Source organism: Manis pentadactyla, chromosome 11 (genome assembly GCF_030020395.1).
Source record: "Manis pentadactyla isolate mManPen7 chromosome 11, mManPen7.hap1, whole genome shotgun sequence".
Classification (NCBI taxonomy): Eukaryota; Metazoa; Chordata; class Mammalia; order Pholidota; family Manidae; genus Manis; species Manis pentadactyla.
This window is the reverse complement of record NC_080029.1, coordinates 1,096,100-1,120,114: the sequence shown is the minus strand read 5'-3', so window position 1 is coordinate 1,120,114 and position 24,015 is coordinate 1,096,100. Positions and strand designations below refer to the sequence as shown.

Genomic DNA, 24,015 nt, shown 5'->3' with positions numbered 1-24,015 from the left:
ACTCTGGGAGTAAAGACTGGACGGTAAGAAATGTGATTACATGCCAATTAAAAATGCATGCATGCCAAAGGGAGTGGCAAGACGAGGGAAGAGTTTATTCCTAGAAACAGTCACACAAAAGGTTCCATTCTTCCGACCACAGGTGTCCTGCAACTGAATACAAGAACAAACCAGTGGAAAGTGGGCAAAGGATATTAATACACAGCTCAGAGCAGAAGAACCAAAATTCTCTTGAGCTAGTGAAAAGCTGCACAGCCTCAGAGTAAGAGCACACTGATGCCTGTTACACCAAGCCAGGTACTGCAACATGTGGATTTGAGGGTTACTCAACCTGTAGCATATTTCTGGATAAACAGATCAAATTAATAGAGTCAAGCACAACTATCAAGTAAACAGTCAATACAGGGATATCAGTTATAATTCTATACACAAGTAACAAACCATTATAAAATAAAATTTTAAAGTTTTTCATGGAAGTTGACAGGTTGATTCTAAAATTTATAAGGAAATACAAAGGGCCAGGGCGAGCCAAAACAATCTTGTAGATCTGCAAAGCTGTGAGTTGGGGTGATCAGTTGCTTTGGAGAACCACGTGGGGGAAGCACGCACGGCCTCTAAGAACAGCTCTGCGGCTAGGCGTGAGCCTCTGGAAGTGTGTACACAGGTTCACAAGGAGGTGTGTGCAGGTGTGTTTGTAGGAGGATTATCCATGACACCTCCAAACTGCAAACAACTCAAATGCTCCCAACAGGGACTGGACACACAAAGCAGGGTATTCCAGCCACCGCACACCATCAACTGAGAGAATAAGTAACCCTTGCTGTACACGACCAAGTGGTAGATCTCTAAACATAATGTTTAGAAGAAGAAGCCAGACTCCAAAGTGCACAGATGGAAAGTTCCAATCAGGGTGGGGGAGCTATGCGTGGATGGGGGTGTGAGGGGGTCACAGGGAGTCTGCTGGGACCCCCGGTGACTGTCTGTATCTTGATCTGAGTGGAGGTGGCTAATCTTTGTTTAATGTGCTCCATTTGGGAACATTCTCTATTTGTGCCTCAATAAATAAGCTAATCGAAACATCTAAGGCAGGGCCCACAGGAGCTGCCCCAGCGCCACCTCAGGAGGTGCACCTGCTGTGGTGCCCAGGCTGGGCTGGGGCCTCAGTATCTATTTTGTACCCTTGGAATTACTTACTGTGCATGTGTATTACCTAGTTAAAGAATACAGCCTTTTCTTTAATAAATAAAAACATGCCATCCAGCCTCACAGCTCAACCCCTTTGCCCAGGAATAGCCTTGCTGCATGGGACAGGACATGAGGAGGTGTAGCCTCGATCTGCCCTGTCAACCCCTCAACTCCTGGGCTCAGCAGGCCCACACTGTGGGGAGTCCACTTCTCTGCCTCCCTGGTTGGGGCGGGGCAGCAATAGATCTGCTGCCAAATAAAATAGGATTTTATTTAATCAGAGGATTTAGCTCACCAATCCCATTTCATTTACCCAGCCCTCTGGATATGGCATGCTCAGAATTACACTTTGATAAGTCAACTTTGCTTAAATTTCTAGAGCTTTTAACACATAAATGTGTGGCTTATTTTGGTGAATTTTCCACAAGACACCTTTAAGTAGCTAGGCCTGGAAGTTTCTTCATCTGTCGTCTGTACCATTTACAAAAAATGGGAGAAAAAAAAAAGAAGAATGAGGCTAAGAAAAGGCTTCCTTTGTATTGTTTGGTATTTTTATCAGGAGCCATGGTCACTAGCAAAGCTGTTGCCATTAAATCATAGAAAATGTCCCTGTAACTCCAGGGAAAGGAAATCCCAGGGCAAAATACTTCTAAAACTGAAATCAGTCAAAGGGAGAAATAAAGTTTAAAACCCGTTTATTGCTTACAAACTGCAGTCCAGGGCCATCTCTTCCCTGCTTGGGCAGAAGCAAGCAAGCCCTCCCCCTAACCTCTCAGGTTCAGATAAGCCCTTGGTTGCCCAGGTAATTGCCCATAGATATGGAGACGAACTACTTCTCTTTCTCCACCCCTGAGGAATGCCTGTTGATATGCAGATGCGCTAAGGACAGGCGAGATATTCTGGAAATATTACAATTTTACCCATAGTCTCCATCTTGGATAATGCTGGACCTGCTGCAGTGACAGAAACCCACCCAACTGCCCAGACAAGGAAGGGAAGCAGAGGGTCTGCGGGGGTCCAGGGCGTCAGGGAGGACAGGAAGCAGATTCTGGCCCTCAGCCTCCCCTGTCCTCCCACCCCCAGCCCCAGCGAGCCCCTCCCACCTCTCCCCAGGGCTGCAGGGTGCAGTCCCAGGTGTCTGCCAGCTCCTCTGCCTGGGTCTCAGTTCCTGGTCCCTGCCCCAGAACAGTGCAGATCACTATCGCATTTGGCCACTGGGGGGCCCAATTTCCAGCTCCAGAGGCTCCTCCTCTCCGGTCCCCCTGCTGGTTCCTGCTCTCCTCCCCCTTCAGATGTTGGGGCGCCCCGGGGCCCAGTCCTCAATCCGCTTCTCTGGCCACACCCACTCCCCAGGCAGCCTCACCCAGGTTCATGATGAAGCACCATCTACCCCACAACAAAGAATTACAACGCCTAATTGTAAGATTTGCCATTATTTCATGCACTGTTGGCGTAGACCAGTTTCTAAAACCAGCTCCTAAGGTTCACCGCCGCAGTAAGCCTGGAACCTGGGACCCTGGTGAGGCCTCACTCTGTGTCTGTGCTGTTACAGGGCAGGTTGACCTGAATACCAGGCTTCCTGGAGGGCCTGACCTGGCCACGCAAGCCCTTGAAGGAAGAGTTTTGAGGGCCCCCTGCTAGTTTTTGAGAATGGAGGGGCCTCGTGAGAAGGAACATGGGTAGTTCTTGCAGTCAATAGCCACAAGAACGTGGGGACAAGAAAGGACCCCTAGCTCCAGAGAGTAGGTGGCTGCCCACCACCATCCACTGCATTGCTGCATGTCTGACCCACAGACTGTGATCTGAAATGCAGGTGTGGCTTCGAACCAGTACGCTTGTGGTGACAGAAATGGAAAGCTCACCAAGGAAGAGCGGCTGCTACTTAGCTCACGGCCCCTGGGTGAGAATCGCCTGGCTCCCTGACTCAGCAAGCACGTGCTGTTGCACATACATCCATGTGATCCAAATGCACCCCTCCAGTCTTGCCCTGAGCTCCAACCCAACATGTTCACCAGCTCCTCCCTACTACATCTCCCACCCCCACCCTCTCACTCCCATTCTCATGGATGTCATGAAACTTAGCACATTGGAATCAGAAGTCTTACCCCCACCCAAGGCTTCCCAGCCTAGCCCCTGGCTCCATTAGCCACTCAACACTCGACCAAAAACCTTGGGGTCCTCCCGATACCTCTCTAATGCTCACGCTCACCAGTCTGCCAGCCCCAGTCCTCAGCTCAGCCCTTAAACAGATCCAGAGCCTGCCCGCTTCTGCGCTTTCACTGTTGCCGCCCTGTTTAGACCTGTGCATGGACCCTTGCACACCTGGGAACCCACTCCCACACTCCCACTTTCCAGAACCTGCCAGCCACCTGCCTCAGGAGCTGAGTCAACCCCCTGCCGATGGTCAGCTCTGGCCACTTGCTCAAGGTCTCAGAGAGTACGTGACAGCATTGGGGTTGGGGTTTGAACCCAGGATGTGAGGCTCCAGCGTGTGTCACACGTGGGTCCCCACCACCGCCAGAGCCACCACCTGCTCTTCCCCAGCACCAAGAGCAAATCTCAATAGAGTGTTGGATGGGTGGCTGGCAGAATGGAGGTCTATTTTTGGCTATGTGCAGGTGTCCCTCCCTAAGGACAGCTCAGCCATTTCAAGTGGGCCAAGAACAGACATCTGGGAAAACCTGGCTTCCAGCTCTGGGCCACTAGGCAGGGCACTGGCCCTGTCCCACTCCCCTTGCCCCCACAGTACATAGATCTTGAATCATTTCAAAAATGGCAACTTGTTGTAAGACATGTAGAATGTGTTGTTTTCACAAAAGAACTAAACATCACATGCTGGCCCTGCTGCCCTCCAGGCAGAAGCCCTGGCAGCACGCCTTCCAACTGTCCTGTCAGGAGCGCATCTTCCGGTCTCTGTGGAGACAGGGGGTGTCCCTGCAGGTGGAGGGCTGACTGGTTAGCTGTCCAGCAGTCAGGAGAACACCCCCCTCCACGGCCTAGATGCTCAGGCTGGCTAGCCATCCCCTGAAAACACTGATGTTTCCCGAACTCAGGGCTCCTCAGCTGTGTACATAACATCCTCCTGGGCCTGTGGGGTGTGGGGGGCAAGGAGCTCCAGTGCAAACACGAAGTCCCCGCAACTCAGTGAGCAATGAACTCCTTTGGCCACCACCCGCACTGGCCTGCAAGGTCTTGACACTCACCTCCTTCCCCTCCAAGAGCCTCCATGGGGAGGGGCCCTTGGCCTGTCAAGGGAGCAAATAAACAAATCTATGAGCACATGATGAAGAGCACCCGGAGGAGCTGCAGGCTAGGAAAGGGGGTGGATCAGACCAGCTCCCAGGTTGTTGGGTGGGAGTTGGAGGTAGCAGGGTAGCCTTGCCAACGCACAGCTTGATATAGGTGGACGCAGGCAGAGACTGAGGTGTGTATCTGCATGTGTGTACACAGACACGCACAGACATTCCAACTCCGTGAGCAGTGCTATCCCAGTAGCGGCAAGCACCCCGAGGGCCCAGAGCTTGGTTTCTAACCACCACTTTCTGCAAAAGGAGCCAGCACTCCTTGGAGAGAAGCCTGACTCTAGGGCTGAAGCAGAGTAAATTCAACATCTTGTGGTACCAGAAAGTAAGGCAGCACCCAAAGAATGACTGATGAGATGTCTCAAGGCTGCAGGAACCAGCTGAAAGTTACTGCTGGAGCCCCTTGAGGAAAGTAGCAATTCAGAGCCCATAGCGATGTGAATATAAACACAGGGACGTACACCTATGAGAGAAGGGACAGCCAGCCTCACCAAAGAAGCCTCGAGCTCTCTCCCCCAAAACTGCTTAGTAATTACTTATTAATTGATGAGTGCAACAAGGCTTAGCAGTCAGCTTCACAGAGGGGAAGCCTGCCACATGCCATTTTAGCCACGTGACAAGAGTTACCGGCAGCGCCTGATTTATCAGCACCATGGGCCTCCAACGGGACATGGTGGGAGTTATCCTCACCTCTGGGGGGGTCTTGCCAGAAACGCAGAAATCCTAGGACCAGACAGCTCATGTGAAGGGCACTCTGCAAGACCCATAAAGGATGTCCACCCACCTCAGTTCCTGTGCCCAGGGCCTGCTCCTCATCAGAAGGTGTGCCCGCCATACCCTGCTGGGCCCCTTCCTCTCCTTCAGCTCTGTCACACTACCATGGCCCCATTTCTTCCTCACTTTCACAAGGACACTGTTTTCTTTCCTCCACTGTCACATCCATGTTTACTTACACAAGTTGCACAACAATGTCTTCCCCTTGCAAATGTGTGGGTCGCCACAGGCCATTAACGTTCTTTTGATTACTGCCTCTAATTCCGTTTTCCTCCTTTGAGGTCATCACTTCTGCACATCCTTCCAGACTTTTCTTGAACATTTACTTGCCTATATAGGCACCCATGCGAACCATATGGAATTGTTTTGTGTATATGTGTTTATCTGATTTTTTATTTTCAAATAATCCCAATTTATAGAAACGTGGTGCATTCAGTAAGAATGCTACTCTTTCTCTTCATATAGTTTCCCCAGTTGTGAACATTTTAACATGTTTGCTTTATTATTCACTCTTTCCATACACCTTTTTTTTTCACCATTTGAGAATAAGTTGCCGATACAATACTTGTTGCCCTTAATGCCTACACAAGGCAACCTTAAGAATCAGGAAGTCACCACTGATCTAATGTCCTCGTCTAATCTACAGCCCCTCCACAGGGGCCTCTCAGTGTCACTGGGGGCTGTGCAACCCCAGAGCCACAGCTGGGGGCCTGTGGGGGCTCCAGGGACTGAGGTCTATCAGCCCTCCTTCCTTTGAGCTGTGGCGACCCCAGACTGTCCCCTGGGGGCTTTGGGGCTGTGGTCGGGATGGGTGTGTGTGTCAGACGTGTCTCAGGTTCTTAAACAGCCCTTTCGATGTATTCCCGCCCTTAGAGTGCGCGGGCCCATGGGCCTCACAGGCACAGGCACTCGGCCATTGCCCTGCCTCCCTGTAGATGGCCCCTGTGGTTTCCCCGCATTAGTTCCCCTGAGGCGGGCTCCACGTTGATGTCACCGTCAAGGGCAGTGTGGCTGTCCCTGGTCATTGGGACTCAGGGCTGCTGTTTCTCTTTGCCAACCCGCTTTGGGTCCTAGGTGGCTTGGCTGCCCATGCCACCCGGGTGGTCCCACGCGCTTTCCTCCCTCACTGCAGTCCTGGGAGTCCCGTGGGGACGGAGCACACGGCCAGGCCCCCGGGGCTCCTCTGGGGGTGCCACTGGGGACCCATGGGCCTTGGTCCTGAGTGACTTTTCCATGCTGGCTGGCCCCATCAAAAGGCCACCGAGGAAGCCTGGGTGAGAGTCTGGCTTCGTTTTAAGCACCTGCGCTGTGTCAGGCTGGCTTCCAGACAGGACATATGTGATCTTAGTTAGTGGCCCTGCAGCACCGAGCAGATACTGTGGCCAGTCCAAATATGGGTGATGAAACTGGCCTGGAGCAGTGAAATGACCTGTCAAAGGAAGCTGTCCTTGGAAGTTCGGGGGGCTCCAGATGGCCTTGGAACAATGTCTGGGCCCGGGGGTCTTTCCCCACCAGGTCTGGGTGCTCCGGTTGGTGTTAGTGCCCCACAGCCATGGGCCGGCAAGCTCCAGAGGGCCTGGCATGTGGGGCACCTCCAGCGCCCTCCCCTCGCACGTCCCTCCCACAAGGTCGGGAGGCCTGGGACTGGGACTTAAACTCGGGGAGCTGTACCGCCCTCCTAGACCAACTCCAGAACACGGGACCCCAGAACTCCCAGCCCGTGGGGCACCTTCCTCAGCCCACCCCCCAGGTGGGGTACCCAGGAGGCGTGCCTGTGGCTGTAGCCACTCTCAGGGCCAGCTGGGGTGAGGGCGGGCTAAGGCGACCTGCCCTGAACTCGTGCGGGTCTGTGGCGCAGGTCTAGGAGCTAGAGCGTGTTGGGTGGAGGGTCCGCAGACCGGTCGGTAGCTATTCAGTGTCTGGACCTGTCAGCAGAGCCGGGGCGGGTCTCCAGGGCTGGCGCGGTGCTTGGCCATCTATCCCTCACGTCCAGATTCAGGCAATGACAACAGGGGGCCCGCTTAGGAGCAGGCCTGTCCTGGAGCTGGGACACAGCTGTGAAAAAATGGCAGGGTGGCCTCTCCCCTGGGAGCCTAGTCTGGGGACACACCTGAGGAAGGAAAGAGTCAGGTGTGAAGGGTGGCATGCTCAAGGCAGCGGGGCCACCCCAAGGGGTCTCGGGGCTCCCCCCTCAGCCCCCACCCCCTATACAGACCCTGGGCTGCGAGGGTGGGTCTCACTGCGCCTGCCTCCCTCAGTCCCTTGGGGACCATGGGGAGCATTTTGCACAGGAGAGGGATGGGGGGCGGGGGAGTGAGAACGTGGGGTGGGTGGGTGGGTGTAGGACTCGCCCGGCTGTCAGGTCGGCTCTCAGCCCTCAGTAACCCCAGGCTAGCCCGAGGACTTTCCACAGCACCATGAGTCAGAGGAAGGGGAGAAAGGTCCGTGGTAGGTGGCTGCTCACGCCGTCAGGAGGGGAGCATGGCAGGAAGCGGGCGGTGCGGGCTGCCTGGGCTAAGGGGGCCTCCATCCCCGGCCAGCCCTTGCCTGCCACCCCCCAACACTGCCCCCATCCAGCTGGGCTGGGTGCACTCCACCTGCTGCCCCCCAGGGTCCCAGACTCCAGGGCAGGGCTGGCCTCACTCCCTGGGTTCCCGTGTGTCCAGCACGGAGCTGGCACGTGGCAGGAGCCCGGCCCCCCTTCCCAGTGTCCCCCACCCCCACTGAGGCGAGTGCCAGCTTGTGTGTCAACACAGATGCCCGAGCTGGCTGGGCCCTCAGCACAGAGCTTCTCCTGGTACCCAGCCATCACTGCCCCTCCCGGTATCCATGTTCTGATTTCATGCAGCCCCATGTCATCACTGCAGGCCCCCTCTGAGGCCCCCAGGGAGGACCCCCCACCAGCCTTCCCACCTGGCAGTAGCCCGACGGTCACCCGTGCCAGGCACAGCGGGCGGCCTGGGGCCTGGGCCCTGCTCCAGCAGCCCGGGCGGACTGGGTGGCCAGTGAGCTGCTGACGCGATCCCGCACAGGAAGGAAGGGCTGTTTACTGCCCAGCCAAAAACCGAAATGTGGAATTAAAGATCCACCTAAGTGGGAGATCCCAGCCTGGGTGTGAAGGTGGCCATGAACCAGCCGTGAAGTCCCCTTGCTGGAGGCTGGGGGCCTCATCCAGCCATGCCATGCGACACGCCCCAGGCCCAGGTGGTCCTCTGACACCATCCCGTGAGAGGGGGACGCGGACACACCCAAGTCAGGGAGGGCGGCGGCGGTGTCCGGGCTGGACTATGCCAACGGCTCCTACACCCCTGCACCGGAGCGGTTGCCTGTGAAGCCTCGTGGGCAGCTGTGCTGGCAGGCCTCGCCCGGGCCCCACACTTTCCAGGGTCTCTCTTTTGTCTTTTCTGTCATTTAAAAGAACAAGTGCTTCGAGCTGAAGTTTGGCTTATTTATCCCCAAAAGCAGGTGTGTCTTCCCAGTCCCGTCAGTGTAGAGGCAGTGGGAGGGCCCGAGGGCAGGGGCAGCTGGGGCGGCAGGGCGTCCGGGCGCCCACCTTCCCCAGGGGACTGTGTCCAGGCCGGACCACGCACTCATCACCCGGGAGTCCCGGGCCGTTTGGGGAGTGCTGAGGCCGGGCAGGCTCCTGACTGGGGAGAGGAACCCCGGGTGCATTGGACAGTAGAGGGGCTGTCACAGGGGAGGTACCAGCCTGTGCTGGGCGCCTCGCAGGGGTGGGGGACAGAAGGTCAAGGAGACTCAGGCACTGTGGGCATCAGTGCCCCCAAACTACTTCCTGCTCCTGCCCCCCTCCCTGAAGCATCAGCGACGGCGTGGGAGTCCGGGCAGGACAGAGTGGGGTAAGGGCTTGTACCCCAGGACAAACAGGGCCTCCCGCTCCTCGCCCGTCCACTCTTAGACCTGGTGGGCACTCCCAGTCCCGTGCTGCTGGCCTCATCACTGCAGCCGGAAGCAGGAGACCTCGAGGCACCATCCCTGGCCAACCCCAGCCTGGCCCCACCACCCCAGCCCTCCACCCCGGCCCCAGCCAGCCTTGGCCCCACCCACTCCTGTCCCCCTGTGTCCAGGCAGCCGGGCCTGGGACCTCCCCACCAGGACCACAGGAGGCCCTCCCCATCTCCCAGGAGTGTGGTAGGACTATAGGCGGTGGCCTCCACCAAGTCCCTGGCGCAGAGCTTGCCCCCCGTGGTTAGTCCACGTGTCCTCTCCTGTGCAAAAACCCAGGTCCTGGGGCAGTACTGGGGCGTTGGGACCTCGGCAGCTTGGGGTTGCTCCTCAGGCTCAGGGCTGGAAAGACCCAGGAGGGCCCACCAGCTGGGATTTGGGGGAAGCACTTTGCACCTGCTCAGGGCCCTTGGGCAGCCTGGCCACCTGGTGCCCGTGAGGCAGGTGGAGCACGATGGCCGGGATGACCACAGACCCCGCAGAGCCAGCACTGGGTGTCCAGGCGGCTGTGCCCTTGAGACCAAAGAGAGACATAGAGACACAGAGGAGGAAGCCACGTAGGGCTGGGAGCAGAGGTGGGAATGATGGGCCACAAACCCACCCTGAATATTCCAGACCTTTCCTAGACCCCCAGTCCATCACTTTGGGAGCCCGGGGTGTGTGGGCCGGGCCCTCCAAGACAGCCCTAGAGGTAAATGTCTACACAAAAAGGTAAGATGACATCATTTCACTTAGAAAGGAAGTTGGGACTGACATGTATAAAAATACACAAAATCGTTTTTATTTCTAAGCATATTTTCCAAGTGTGTCTTGTGCACACTTCTCACGGTGGACAATGACGGCCACCCTAGGGACACGAGGACATCATCACATGATGGCAGCACAGTGTCCGTGACATGTACACGTGCCATGCCTGGCGTGGGCCTTGGGGTGCCTGGGCCTCTGTGGGAGGGGTGCTGGGCTGCTGGCCTCTGTAAAGTGAATGCCTGAAGCAGAGGTAGTGGGTCAGCCCCAACACTGACCCGCTGAGGTAGGTGTCATTGGCCCTGTTACAGACGGAGAAACTGAGGCAGCGCTGTGGCATGGCCTAGATAAGGCTTGCCAAGGGCTGAGCCAGGATCTGATGCTAAGCTGTGCGTTTTCCAGGGAGCCAACTTCCCCACAGCTGCGCATCAGACTCAGTTCCATGTTCCATTCGGAGAGGCCTCGGGGTTGTCACCTGCTGGACCCTGATTTGCTGTCCCAAGCCCCCTGCCAGCTTCTCCCCTGACAATGAAGGACATCCAGCCATTCTCTGGGCCTTAATGGCAGGCGTGTCCCCCTTCCTGGGGTGCCCACCAGCATTTCTGGCCAACGGGCGTAGGAGCTGTGGGCACCCGGGGCCTCCTACGGTAGACGTGCGGGTGGCCCTGCTGGAAGGCAGAGGAGCTTGCGCTCTGCCCCACGGCTCCCCTAACGGCCCGTGGCAGCCTGCGGCTTCAGACCTGGTCGGCACAGCCAAGCCCGGCCGAGGGCCCTTGGGGCTGGGCTCCTGCTCCTTTGCAGGCCCCGGGCTATCCCACGGTGGCCAGTTACTGCTTGAAGGAACACGGTTTGGACGTTCTAAGGCAGAAGCACAAAGGCCCCATGATGTCATCCAAGAACACTTGCTGAAAAGCTCAGAAAATGAAGTCATTACCCTGGATGCTGACTGGGCACCTATGGTGTGCATGGCACGTGCCAGCTGCTGGCAGCACCAAGCAGACACATGGCCTCTGCCAACTGCCCTGCCATTTGCTAGTAGCCAAGGGAGCCAGAACCGGCAGGAGTTAAGAGGCTCTCCTGGGCTCCCTGCCATGGGAAAGCCTAGGGGGCTGGGACCCCCATGGGCAGAGGCTCACGGGGAGCATGACTCCAGGAATGAGACATCAGAGGTGTGTCTTCCAGAGGGGGCTCCAGGGCCAGCACCACAGGCACAGGCTGTCCGTGTCAGTGCATGGGAAAGCTGCTGCTGGCCCGGACTCCGTGCCGGACATCCCGCCCTGCAGTGCCCTGGGCTCAGCAGGATTCCTCACTCAGCCCCTCCGGGATGCACCGTGAGCCCCCCGGCTGTGACCCTGGTGGGTGGACTGACCTAGGGAGCCTGTAGCCATTTGGGAGCAACATGGCCACCGGTGCCTCTTCGGAGTCCTTCAAACATGTGAGCTTGGTGCCTTCGGTCCTTGCAGGCCAGCTTCTCCACTGCTGGTGGATTCTGGACACTTTTTGCCGTGAATGCTCTGTGGCCAGCACATAGATGATGGGGTCAGCCACGCTGTTCACCGTGGACAGGCACAGGAACACGGCAGAGACCGTGTGCAGTCTGGCTTGGAAGGCGCACACGGAGTCCGCGTCTCCTCTGTAGTAGGAAAAGGCGACAGCACTGACCAGGAGCACCAGATGGTAGGGCGCGAAGCAGACCAGGAAGATGGCCACCACCGCGATGGCCGAGCGCTTTACCCTGGCCTTCTGGGCGGCACCCAGGCCCGAGCTCAGCCTGATGCTCCTGAGGATGCGCTGGTTGGTGAACGCGATGATGGAGAGAGGGACGGCGAACCCGACGGTGAAGCGCGCGTAGTAGTAGCCGGCGGTCCTGCCGTCCATCGGCAGCGTCTCATAGCAGGTGTCCCTGTCGGGCATGTTGAACACCGGGTAGTGCACAAGCGCGACGAGAACGAAGACGCACGCAGAGACGAGGACAGCGGTCTTCTGGTGGCGGCGGCCTCGGCTCTCCAGGGTGTACACCACCGCCAGGAAGCGGTCGCAGGAGACGCAGCACAAGAGCAGGATGCTGACGTAGAGGTTGCAAAAGAAGATGTAGGCGGTCACCTTGCAGGCCCAGGGGCCCAGGGTCCAGTGGTGCTGGTTCTGGATGTAAATGACCCAGAGAGGCAGGGTGCTGCTATATAGCAGCTCGCACAGCGCCAGGCAGAACAGGTAGACAGCCAGCACGTGGCCCTGCAGCGCCTGCTGCAGCGTCAACCAGGCGGTCAGGCAGTTGGTGGGCAGGCCCACGGCGCACACCACGCTGTACACCACCACTAGGAACACTCTGCTCTCCTCAAAGGATACGCTGCAGTTTGCGAGAGGCACGCCGGGGCCGGGGCTGGTCACCAGGGTGGTGTTTCCTGTGGGACAGACACAGGGTGAGGACGGGCGTCCCTGGGAACCTCCTCTCAGAGACTTAACGGTTGAGGACGGATAAGATTCAGGGTGACTCCAGATTAGACACACCAGGTGTTTAAAGGTGCCCGAACCCAGTGAGTGTCCTAAAGTGATCCATGGGCATCGACCTCTAGACTGATGGCGTCATGGACAGAGCAGAGTCTGTGCCACGCTGAGTCCCTGCAGCTCCCTGAGGTCATTTTTCAAAAGTGTGGTTTGCATGCTCAGGAAGAAAGATCATTGGCTAATTGCTGAGCACATACCCTCCTCTGTGCGTTCCCGATAGTCGGGGTCAGGGCTGCCTCTGCTTCTTCACAGCTTTCGTGCTCCAGCCCCCCCAGCTCAGGCCCAGCCTCGTCCCAGTCTAGAGTCTCACCACCTCTTGCCTGCTCCAGCCATCAGTCACCGAGAACAATGACTGACCACCCCTGCTGTGATGGTCGATTTGTTCACCTCAACGTGGAGTTCTCTCAAGGTCAGCCTTATGTGGTTCATTGCTGCATATGAGTTAAATATGGTTCTGTTTTCTCAGCGAATTGACCCCTGTACCATTACGCCATTATGCTCTTCATTTATGCAGGCGGAATACTGCCTCCCCCCCGCAGAGATGTCCACCTCCTAGTCCCACAACCTGCGACCGTGGTGGCTTGTCTGGCTTGTGTGTGATTCTGGTTACATGGCAAAGGGCAGTTAAAGTTGCAGATGGGGTTAAATTTGCTCATTAGTTGACAATAGTAAAATAAGGCGATTATCATGGATTAGCCGGGCAGGCCCAATGTAATCACAGGAGTCCTTGAACGCAGAAGGAGAATTAAAGGGGAATGGCGGGATCCGATGTGAGAACACTTCTGCCAGCCACACTGGTGGCTTTGAAGGGGGACAAGCAAAGGGATGCAGGTGCCTCTAGAAGCTGGAAAAGGCCAGGAATGGATTTTCCCCAGCAGCCCCTGGACAGGGCACAGTCCTGCCCACACCTTGATTTTAGCCCATTTCTTACTTTGGATCCCAAGAAAAATAAAGACAATAAATTTGCATCTTTTTAAGACTCAAAGTTTGTAGTAATTTGTTACAGAAACAATAGGATAGTAACATAATTTCTAATGGTGCTTTTCAGGTAAAGTCTTGTTTATTATTTGGTATGAAAAACATCAACTTTTGTGGATTGCTGTCTATTTAGTATATTTTTTTCCAACCTTCTACTTCCAATCCATCTGTGTCCTTATGTTTTAGATGTGACACTTACAAAAAGTTTATGGCTGAATTAAAAAATCTGACCCTCTGCCTTAAAGTATTGAGTCAGGTCCATTTGTATTTATAATATTGTGGCTATCTTTTGATTTGTTTTCTCCATCTTGATTCGTGCTCTTTTGTCTGCTTTTTCTGTTTAATTTTATTCTTGTTTGCCTTCTGTAAGGGTGGAATCGTGTCCGCCCACAAAAGGATGTGTCCTCACCCCCAGGACCTCAGAATATTGCCTGTATTTGGAGCGAGGGTCTTTGCAGAGGTGATCAGGTTAGAATAGGTCATTAGGATGGGTGCTGGTCCATGCTGTCCTTATAAAAAAGGTGACATTTGGACGCAGGGGCACACACAGAGGGAAGTAATGTGAGGGCACAGGGAGAAAGCGGCTGTCTGCAAGCCGAGGAAGGAGGCCTCAGAGGCACCAGACCCGCTGGCACCCCGACCTCAGACTGTGACCGCGAGCGTCTGCGGTTCAAGCCACCCTCCCTGCTGTGCTGGACAGCAGCCCGTGCTGACAAGGACATCTGCTTTTGGATTTATTGAGTTTATTTCTTACTGTTTCCCCACCTCCCTTTGGTTTGGAAATGATTAAGTCTCTTTTTAATCTTACGGAGATTCCCCCGGAAATGTTCGTGTGCTTATTCAACAGTGCCCGCAGTTAATCAAAGCCTTCGCCCTGCGAGCGGCCTGCAGGTGCCCCACGCCCCACGCCTGGTCATGGGCGATTCTGGTCCAGTTATTGGAGTCGTTTGCTTTTAACCCCACAAGTTGGATGTGTTTGCGGTCGTGATTCCTCATGGTTCCCCTGTGGGCACCAGCCCGCGGCGGCCGGCCTGCCGCTCGCTCCCCGTCTTCCCATGGCCTCTCTGAGGTCACTGCCCTTCCCTGAGGACCGCCTTGACAGATTCTGACATCGAAAGCCCGTTGGTGCAAACTCTCCCCAGCTCTTGTCCATCTGAAATGACGTTTTGCCCCGATTCTTGAAGACGGGGTCCTGGGGGTCCACTAGCTGCTGCACGTCGAGGCCCTTGCTCTCCTGGCTCCTGGCTCCCAAGGCTGGGCGAGCAGGCGGCCGTTGGTTCATGGTCGTGCCCCTGGGCCTTCTGGATCCCAGACGGCGCATGTCCCGCGCTCGGGGCGGCACCCACTGCTGCCTCCTGCGGCTCGGGCGGGCCCTTCACACCCACGGAAACCCTCCCGTCCGGGACCCGAGCGGCCCCCGCCCCGCCCCTCGCTCTGGCCCCGCCCCTCGCTCTGGCCCCGCCCCTATGTTCCGCCCACCTTCCCTTGTTCTGTGATGCTGTCGGCTGAGCTGGTAGCACCTCAGCTTCTGTCCTGAGCTCCCTTGACGCCTAATCAGTGTTTTTTTGACCCGTTCGTGGAGTTTGGAATTCAAAGACTGCATCTTTGGCTCTGGAAGTTCTGTTGGCCTCTCTCACGTCTGTCGGGGTCGCCACTGGCTCTGCTCCATTCTCTCTCTCTCCTATTTCTTTGCACCATCTGGACTCCGTGGGACCCTCCCGACAGCTGGACTCTCCGAAGGGGACTCCAGTCCCGCGGGGCTGGCCCCTCGCGCCTCTCCTGGCTTGGGATCTCACGTTTGGTGGGGCATTTTCCCTGGAGGTTCCCTGAGTGGAAGGGGCTGTGCTCAGAGAGGCCATGAGCCTGCCGACACCGGTCACCTGGAGCCCCACCCGAGCTCCAGTGGCCAGCAGGAGGGGGTCCTCAGATTTACGCTGGGACGGGTTGCCAGCCAGACCTCACACCTGGGCTGCCCTGGGGGTCCCCAATGCAGGTGTCTCCCTCTGCACCACGTTGGGCCCTGTCTCCCCAGAGCCTGTGCTCCTGGCTTTGGCCTGCTGGGTGCGCGGGTCCCTGTACTCGGCCTTTCCTACCCTTGCCCCCCTCTGTGATTGGCAGGGGGACCGCACAGTGGGCTGGACAGGCCTGGTGTGGCTGCAGTGACAGCACGGGAGGTGGCTGTTGCTTCTCCAGCCTGAGTCCTAGAAGGCACTTGTGTTACTTAGCGTCTGGGCATAATGACCCCTTGACCTCTCTTCACGTGGATGTCCAACTGGTAAGGGAAACCCTCCGCATCCCGAATGCTGGGAGCACCCTGGAGTGTCCTGGCCAACAGTGTGCAGCTGGCTGGGCGTGCAGCTGCCTGGGGGTCCCAGCTGCCTGTGCCCACAGTGGGGCAGGGCAGTGCCCAGCCCACCACTTTTTTCCTTGGCTGAAGGCTCATCATGGAGCCAAATAGCTGGTCCCCAGAGCATGGAGCAGCCAGCCCACAGCCTGAACCTGAGGCCGTTTCGTGCCACCCGCTGGCTCTTCCTGGTTTTGTTTATTCTTGTAAAACACACGCAATATAAAGTTCACCATTTTAACCATTTTTAAGTGCACAGCTCAGCACCATAGCCACCACCACCATCATCTCCAGAACGTTCTCATCCTCCCAAACTGAAACTAACCCCCGTTGGACACTCCCCACCCCTCCTCCAGCCCCAGCGCACCCCTTCCTACTTCCTGTTGCTGTGGGCCTGCCGGCTAGAGGCCCCCACGTGAGTGAATCACACAGGGGTGTCCTTCTGTGTGCACGCTGCGGCAGGTGTCAGGACGTCAGTGCTGAGGGCTGGACGGCACCCCACCGTGGAGGGGACACCGGGCTCATCTGTCCTGGATGCCCAGGCCACTCCCACGTTCTGGCTGCAGTGAGTCATGCTGTGTGAGAACCCGTGTGCACATCGCTCTCTGAGGCCTCACTTTCAGTTATTTTGGGCGTGTACCCAGGAGGGGATTGCTGCATCACACAGTAGCTCTATTTTTACTATTTTGAGGAATGTTCAGGGTGCTGTCCGCAGTGGCTGCAGCAGTTTACACTCCTACCAGCCATGCACAGGGCCCTGTTCTTCCACATCCTCACCAGCACTCGATATTTTGGGTTTTTTTTTTAGAGTAGCCACCCTAATGGCTGTGAGGTGGTCCTGCTGCTCGCCTCTCTGTCCCCCCTAAACTCGGACACATGCCGCATCCATACGTATGGATGGAGGGGTTGGGTGCCCTACACACCCCCAGCACTGCCTGCCCTGGGGCCTGGCTACCAGGTTCTGAGTACAGTTCCAACACATCACCGACTCGGGGCCACGCAGCCTCTGGTCGTCACCCTGCCATGCCAGGTCCCACCTTCATACCCAATCAGCTGACCAGCCCAGTGCAGGTGAGAGCATGCCCCTCCCCCCCACAGGTGCACACGTGGACCCTGACCTCGTGGGAGAAGAGGACAGTGAAGACAGGTGAGCCCCTAGGAGAAGTGGGGTGGCTCCCGTGGGGCATCTGTGGCAGCTCTGTGGCTCAACACTGGGTCTCTCACAAGAAATGGGCACACTGTGAAGTCCAGATGGACATCCCAGAGGCTCCGATGCTCCCCAGGCCCATTCCTGGCTTGTCTAGCACTTCAAAAGAATTAGGGCATTGGTACTTCCTGGTACCTTGAAGGAGAGCCTCTGGCTTTACTGTTTCTGAGTTTGCTTTTATTTTGATAAATCTGCTTTTACACACTGATTTTTGGGGTTATTACCTGTTATAAGACAAAGTGTACTGCGGGAAAATTCTCTGGGGCTCCCTCTTAAGCGTCTAAAGCCAAGGGAGGCGTGGGCTAGGCACTCTCACCTGACATGTCTGCCGCTCCCGCTGCAGGCTGGCTCCGCGGAGGACTTCCGGGTACACGTCATGTGTCCTGCTGGTCCCCCTGGGAAGTCTCCTGAGAGTGTAAGGTGACCTGGAGAAGGAGTAGGTGGAAATTGCTTTAGGAAAATCAGATCAAATCACAAATTAAGTCATTAGCCCAATGGTTAGCAGGCATCTCTTATGTGTTAAATCTTGGGGCTATCCTGTGGGACACATAGCAGATTAGTATATAAAGGACCCTAAAATTAACAAAAATAAGAAATTTCAAAGCCAGTAAGCAGATAATTCTCAGAGGAAATAAAAATAACTACTAAAAATTTAAAAAATGCCCAACTCCACTTACAATCAACAAAATGTGAACATAAACATCTGAGTGGTGGTGTTTTTTTGCCTATCAGGTTGGCAAAAATAAAGAGCTTTAGTTCTTAGTGTCGACGAGACCGAGGAAGTGGGGCTCCTTTTCTGTGCTGAGGGGAGCATAAGCTGGCACAGATCTTTCAGAGCACAATTTTGCAATGTGTTTCCAAAAATCTTCAATGTGCTTAACTTTTGATTAGGTAAAATCCTTTCTAGGAATTTTTCATGGTGAAATAATTACCCAGATGTGAAGGGCATGTGACCCGGAGGCATGCCACAGCACACTGCCCCGTGGAAAGGGACCAGGACCCAGGAGAGCGTCCACGGTGCCCTTGGTGCAGTGGGGGCAGGTCTGAAGGCACAGCAGGCACAGATGGGGGTGGCATCGGGACCCCTTGTCTCTCTGCTTCCTTCCCTGACCAGACATGCCCCGAAAACCGCCTCTGTCCTGAGCAGCCACAGGGGTTAGGGGAGGTGAGGCTCTAGGTCTGTCCTCAGGCAGTGTGGCCAGAGCACCAGGCCCACAGGGGCCGCCGGGTCCTGCTCTACTGTCCAGGCAGGCACACTTCCTTCTTGGTCCTGCAGACGGGACAGAGGCTGGGCCCAGAGGGGTCACCGCACTGGCTCCAACCCCACCTGCCAGACGGGTGTGGGGCAGCCTGGCCTGAGAGCAGTCCAGCCTTCCAGGGGAACCCACACCTGGGGCCCCACTGCCCAGGCCAGGGCTCCTCAGGGCCCCTCCCGCTCTGGCCTTTGTCCCTGCTGTTCCCCACCAGACGGACTATGGGGTCAGGTTGCAGCCATGGGCCTCCGCCTGGGCTCTTCCTGGGCCTGGAAACCCCACTCCCCGTTGCCCCCTGCTCCCACCCTTACCACCACCACTCCCCATGTGTCTCCTGGCCCCTCGAGGTGAGCAAGGCCCAGAGCAGCCAGGGCCTCACCCCTGCCTAACCTCAGAAGGCCCTCCCATCATCCCCGGCGGCCAGCCCTAGGTGTGGAGTGGAGGTGCCGACTGCTGCGTCCAGCCGACAGAGAGGCAGTGGGCTGATCCTCTCAGCGTCCCTAGCCCACCAGCCCACCAGCCCCGGAATGCCCATCTCACTGGTGGCCGGTGCCCTGGGCAGAGAGGGCTGCCCACCCCCAGATGCAGGCTCCTCCCAGGCTGGGGTTGGGGGGCCTGGGGCCTCCGGGCCTCTGGCGGGCCTCAGCGGGAGCACACAGGTGGGAGGAGCAGCTCTTGAGCTCTGCCACGCCGGCAGCCTGGCCACCCTTCCCGGCTCCCCCACCAGGACCCACCCTTTCCTCGAGTCACCCACGTCTGGCCCACCTTTGGGGACCCAGGGAGGCGGGCCTGGGCTGTGGGTAGGTGGAGTGAAGGACCTGTGGTTCGGCGCCCGAGCAGCGCTGGCCTGATGCAGGAACGGGAGGCGGCTCCCAGCCCGGGCCTCAGGGGACAGCGAGGCCACCAAGCGTCAGTGAAGCCTGGGCCTGGGCCTTGGGGGCCTTCACCCACCACGCTCTGTTCTTTCCCTGCCACGTCTCCCTTGACATTTTTAAGCAGCAGTTCCTTATCCCACTGCACATTTGTTGAAAACCCGGCTCCTCTGGGTTGGCCTGTCTGGTGGGTTTACCGTACTTTCTGGACCATTTCACTGCTGGACATTTTGGGTGATTTCCAGTCTTCCTATACCCAAATCTCTGACTTCGTCTCTGCTTCTGCATTCAGGATGAAGGTTGGGGAGGCCATCGCTGAGTTTTATCTTCGAGTGCTTGGCAGGGGAAGCACCCCTGCCTCCCCACACCCAGCGCAGGGTGCATGGGTTTCCGGTTTTCCATCGAGAGTTTCGTTAGTGCACTCACTGAAAACCCATTAAGTCTGCCTTATTTGAGGCTGATGAGGCCTAACGCCCCATGCGTACCCGCCCTCCCTTGTCTGATCCCTCCTTGGCCTGAGTCGCCTCTGCTCTGCACCCCTGCCTGGAGGATCCCCTGAGACATCATGTCACCCACCTGGGTACAGAGATGCCTGAAAAAACGGCCCCACCCGACTTCCCCTCCCTCAGCCCACCCTGCTCGCCATTCACGGCAGACGTTTATGGAACACCAGACTGTGCCAGGCTCGGTGCCGGATGCTGTCCTGAGAGGCGTGCCCTGAGACCAGGCTGGCCACCGACCCCTTCAGAGACCCCGCTGTTCTGCCTGTCCCACCCCAGGCCCAAGCAGCCCCTGGACACAAGGAGCCAGGCGCTTTGCAACCCAACCCCACTGAACACCCCCAGGGTCAGCGACAGCCACGCGGCACCCAGGAAGCTCCCCAGGGCTCGGGAAGACAGCAAGGAGGCTTGGTGAGCCGGGCCCTGACCCCCCCACTCCAGCCCCTGGACCAGCAGCCAGGCGGAGCACTTACGGGAGAGAAGTTCAGGGTGGATAGAGCCCTGAGGAGGGACAGAAGCCATCGCCCCCTCAGCAGCCCCCTCCTGCCCTGCCGCTGTGACACCGTGCCCCTGGGGAGGGGCCCTAGGGGAAGACCTCAACCAAGCCCCCACCCTTACGCCCACAGATAATTCCTTGGAGGCCCTGCCCCGGGCCGGCCCCATCTGCCCCCCCAGCACATGGCCAGGACTTACTCGGGGGCCTCCCTGGCGGTGGCCTCGCACTCCCTCCTGCAGGCCCAGCAGAGAGCTTTCAGGAAGTCGCAGGGGTCCAAGTGTTCTAGAACTCCCCTGACCGCACAGAGCCCGGGGTTGGCCAACCGGCTGACATCTGGCTGACAGCAGGAAATGGGCCCTACTCACTTCTCCCCTCCACCTCCCCAGCCAGCCTGGGCGGGACAGGGACTGCCCGGCATGAGCTGCTGCCTGGCTGCCTGGACAGACCGGCAAGACGCACAGAGGGCGGGACACCCAAGGGACGGGCTCCAGCCCCTCCAGCTCCAGCTGACTGCCTCCACAAGGGTCGGCCCAGGCTCCGGAGGCTTGTGCCCCTGGGAGCACCCACCCACCCAGGGTGCTGGGGGCAGGACTGCAGCCCGGCCACTCACTGTGCCTCCCCACTTGCCGTCCTGGGGCTGAGTACTGCTGGGGGAAAGGGGCCCCACGTTCTGGCCCCAGTGTGTCCAGGTGTGAGGCAGAGCCACCAAGGGCTGTTGCCACCTCCCTGCCATGGCCAGTGGGTCCCGAGTGGTAGCCACTTGGGGTGGGGTCAGCCAACTCCTCCCTGGGATTTTCTAGGTGCCTAGGAGGGAGGGCTGGGCCCTGGGGGCAGGGGTGAGGGGTGTGAGCTGGGGCCGGCTGTGCCCGCCTGCACCCCAGGGCCCCCATCACCCCTTCCTGAGCAGCGAGGAGGGGGGAAGGTGCTTCGGGGCAGGAGTAGGGCCGAGGGACACTGGGTGGGTCAGGGTGCAGAGAGCTAAGGATGGGCTCCTCTGGCTGGGAGTCTGGGTGCTTTTCCTGAGGGCCGAGTGTCTTCCAGGCTGGGGGAAGGCAGCCCATAGCCGCCTTGTGACAGTGCCCCCAGGGGGGCCTGCTTCCAGGGCCTGACCTCCTCGGAGCCAGTGCCCTTGCAGCCTGGAAGGGCTCCTCATTTATCCCGAGGCCATCTTCATTGTCTCATGTAGGAGAAAATCATTGCCATTTTAAGTGGGTCGGATTCACAGATTGGAATTCCAGGAGATAAAACGGGGTGGCAGTGCCAACTCTCTCTTGCAGCCCTCTGCTCTTGGGCATCCCTCAGGGCAATTTGCACATCCAAGCAGCCTGTGTCCCCTCTCATGCCGATTTCCCGATTTCCAAAGCTTCATAATGAAAAGGAGAAGAATGCCGGGAACCCCACGTAACCACCACCCAGGTTCAGGGATCGTGAAGACTTCCTTCTGCAGACTTCATCTAGAAATGTTCAGGCTTCTAAGCGGAATGCGGACCCTGCACGCCCAGCACCCTGCATGTCCCAGGGCTACCCACCTCTCCTTGGAACCAACTCCCCGGCTGCCTGGCAGTTTGCAGTGGCTGCTCCAGAGCAGGGTGCAGGTCAGGACACAGCACTGCGACTGCCATCACGGCGTGGGTTCTTCCCCTGGGAAGCAGTCCCCGCCGCCCTCTGACCCAGACAGCAACTTTTCCAAGTGTCCTGGTGGGCAGGCTCAAAACTATCCCACATTCTGAATTTGCTTGATGGGCCTCCTGCTGTCTCGTGTTCCTCTAGCACCTGTTTGCCAGGACCAGGAATTTGTCCCTAAGGCCCTGGTTAGGGTCAGCCAGGCGGTCCTGGTGACAGTTCTTCTGTACAGCATGTGACAACACATGTGGAGGCTCCTGGCCTCCCGCTGGGAAGCGCAAATGCCACGTGTGATGTGCATGTGGTCACCACACATCTGCTCACCAATCTGTGATTCTGGAGCCCTTGTCTGGCCCCTGCTCCTCAGACCAGGACAGACCCTGAGTGGGGACCGTGAGTCGCGGTTTCCATGGTTATCCTGTGTCCTGGTTATAGTGTTTATACAGTTTATATGTACATAAAGTTATAGTGCATCCTAGTTCAGCCAAGACAGGCTGCCCACCACCCCAGAAAACCCAGGTAAGTGTGCTAAACACACAGGCATTTTCTCTCTTGGGTGGCCTGGCAGCTTCCACAGCCTTAGGTAACATGTTGGGTGCCTTACCTCATGGTCAAAAATGGCTACCTGAGCTCCAGCCTGCACATGTACATCCCAGGTGTCAGGAAGGAAGGAAGTCAAGGCCAGATGACCCCTCCCCTTTGAGGAGACGTCCCCGAATTCCCACTGGATACTTCTGGTCCCGTCTCCTTGGGAATGCCCTCCTGTGACCAGGCCTGGCCGCAGGGGAGGCTAGGAACTGTGGTCTTTGATTTTGCTGTGTCCGTTGATGCCAGCTGCTATTCCTAAGCAGAAAGGGGCACATGGGGGGGCCACCTCTTGACCTGGAAAGGGAAGGTCCCAGAGAGGCAGATGGGGTGCACCCCATTTACTTTGGTATTTCTGAGCCCACCACCCCATGAGTGGAAACCATTCTCAAAAGACCACACTTTGGTCCATCATCCTGGATTCTAAGAGTTACTCCTGGTCAGGTGAAAGAGGAGATCAAAGCTTAGATTATGGGGTGTTTGGAGAATACCCAGTGGTTCACGCTGCACAGGGACGACATGGAGCTGGTGGGAAATGGGACATAGAGCTTTGGAAGAAAGCAGAGTGGTTCCACGCCCTGGGGGGTGTCCCTGGGCAGGTGGGGTCGGGGACAGTTGGCCGGCAGAGGACAGGTGGGGAGTGCTGCACCGCCTGCTGCCGGGTGGCCCCTGCACCATAGCAGGATGGAGGTGGGCTAGTGTGGTGCATGCAGGAGCTGCGTGTGAAATGGCAAAGGCACAAAGTTAATAAAAAATGCACGGGATGGCTTGGCAGCCTGGGACAGAGGAGGACTTAGTACATTTCCAAAGCACCACATAAGGCAAAAACCATCAGTGACCGTGGTGCCATCCACAGTGAGGGCCTTGTCCACCCGAGGGTGCCTGGACAGAGCACCTGAGGACGGAGCAGGACGAGGTTCTCCGTCTAGAGTCAGCAAGAAGTGAGCGCTCCAGGTCCACAAGCACCCCGCACACGAAGGGCAGCCCCGGGAGGCAGGTGTGCCAGGGAGAGATGGCACGCCACGTGGGCACACCCAGGGCCTCTGTCCAGGGCACCCACCTGCCTCCTGTGTCTTCTGCCCTACGGGTCGTCCCTGGCTTCCCCCAGGCGGGGAGCCTCAGCGGGTAGCCCCCCAGCTGGACAGTCTCTGCGGCGCTCGGCACGCCTGGCCGGGTCAGTGGCTGGGGGTCGTGGTGTCCCGGGCTGGCTCCCAGGACTCAGAGAGGAGCCGGGGAGGGGCAGGGTCGGCCTCTGCCTTGGGCGGGACTGGGCCGCGTGGCAAGCGCAGGAGGCCCCTCACTCGGCCGACAGCTGCAGTGTCAGGCTTCTGCTGTGCGCCAGGCCCGCCAGCACGCAGACGCTCTCCTCAGCCAGGTAGGCAGCCCCGCTCTCCTTCGGCCTCTGGTCTCCCGGACCATCGGCCCAGACCCCAGTACCCCTGCAGCCCTCACTCCTCCCAGTGTCCCAAAGAGCAAGGCCACCCCCAGGCCTCCCCCAGGAGACAGCAGAGCAGCCCTGCGTCCAGCAGGCTCTGCAGGAGGGTCAGCTGGGAGCCGGGGAGAAGCAAGGGCTCCAGAGAGCAGCTCCCCTGCCCCCCGCCTCTACCGCGGGGGCTCTGCCCGGGCACCCAGCCGAGCACAGACGGAAATGACAGTCAGTTCGGAGCACACAGAGGGCGGGGTC

At 57.8% G+C, this 24,015-nt stretch overlaps 1 protein-coding gene across 1 annotated transcript; it reads right to left on the bottom strand.

Moving 5' to 3' along the window:
* Window positions 1-9,981: 9,981 nt before the first annotated feature.
* GPR132 (G protein-coupled receptor 132) lies at window positions 9,982-20,407 on the bottom strand. The gene is made up of 3 exons (XM_036882333.2): window positions 20,321-20,407; window positions 17,319-17,427; window positions 9,982-12,370 (listed from the first exon to the last, which is right to left on the bottom strand). Exons 2-3 carry the CDS (start codon window positions 17,323-17,325, stop codon window positions 11,262-11,264), a joined length of 1,116 nt encoding a protein of 371 aa, XP_036738228.2. The 5' UTR covers window positions 17,326-17,427; window positions 20,321-20,407; the 3' UTR covers window positions 9,982-11,261.
* Window positions 20,408-24,015: the final 3,608 nt, after the last annotated feature.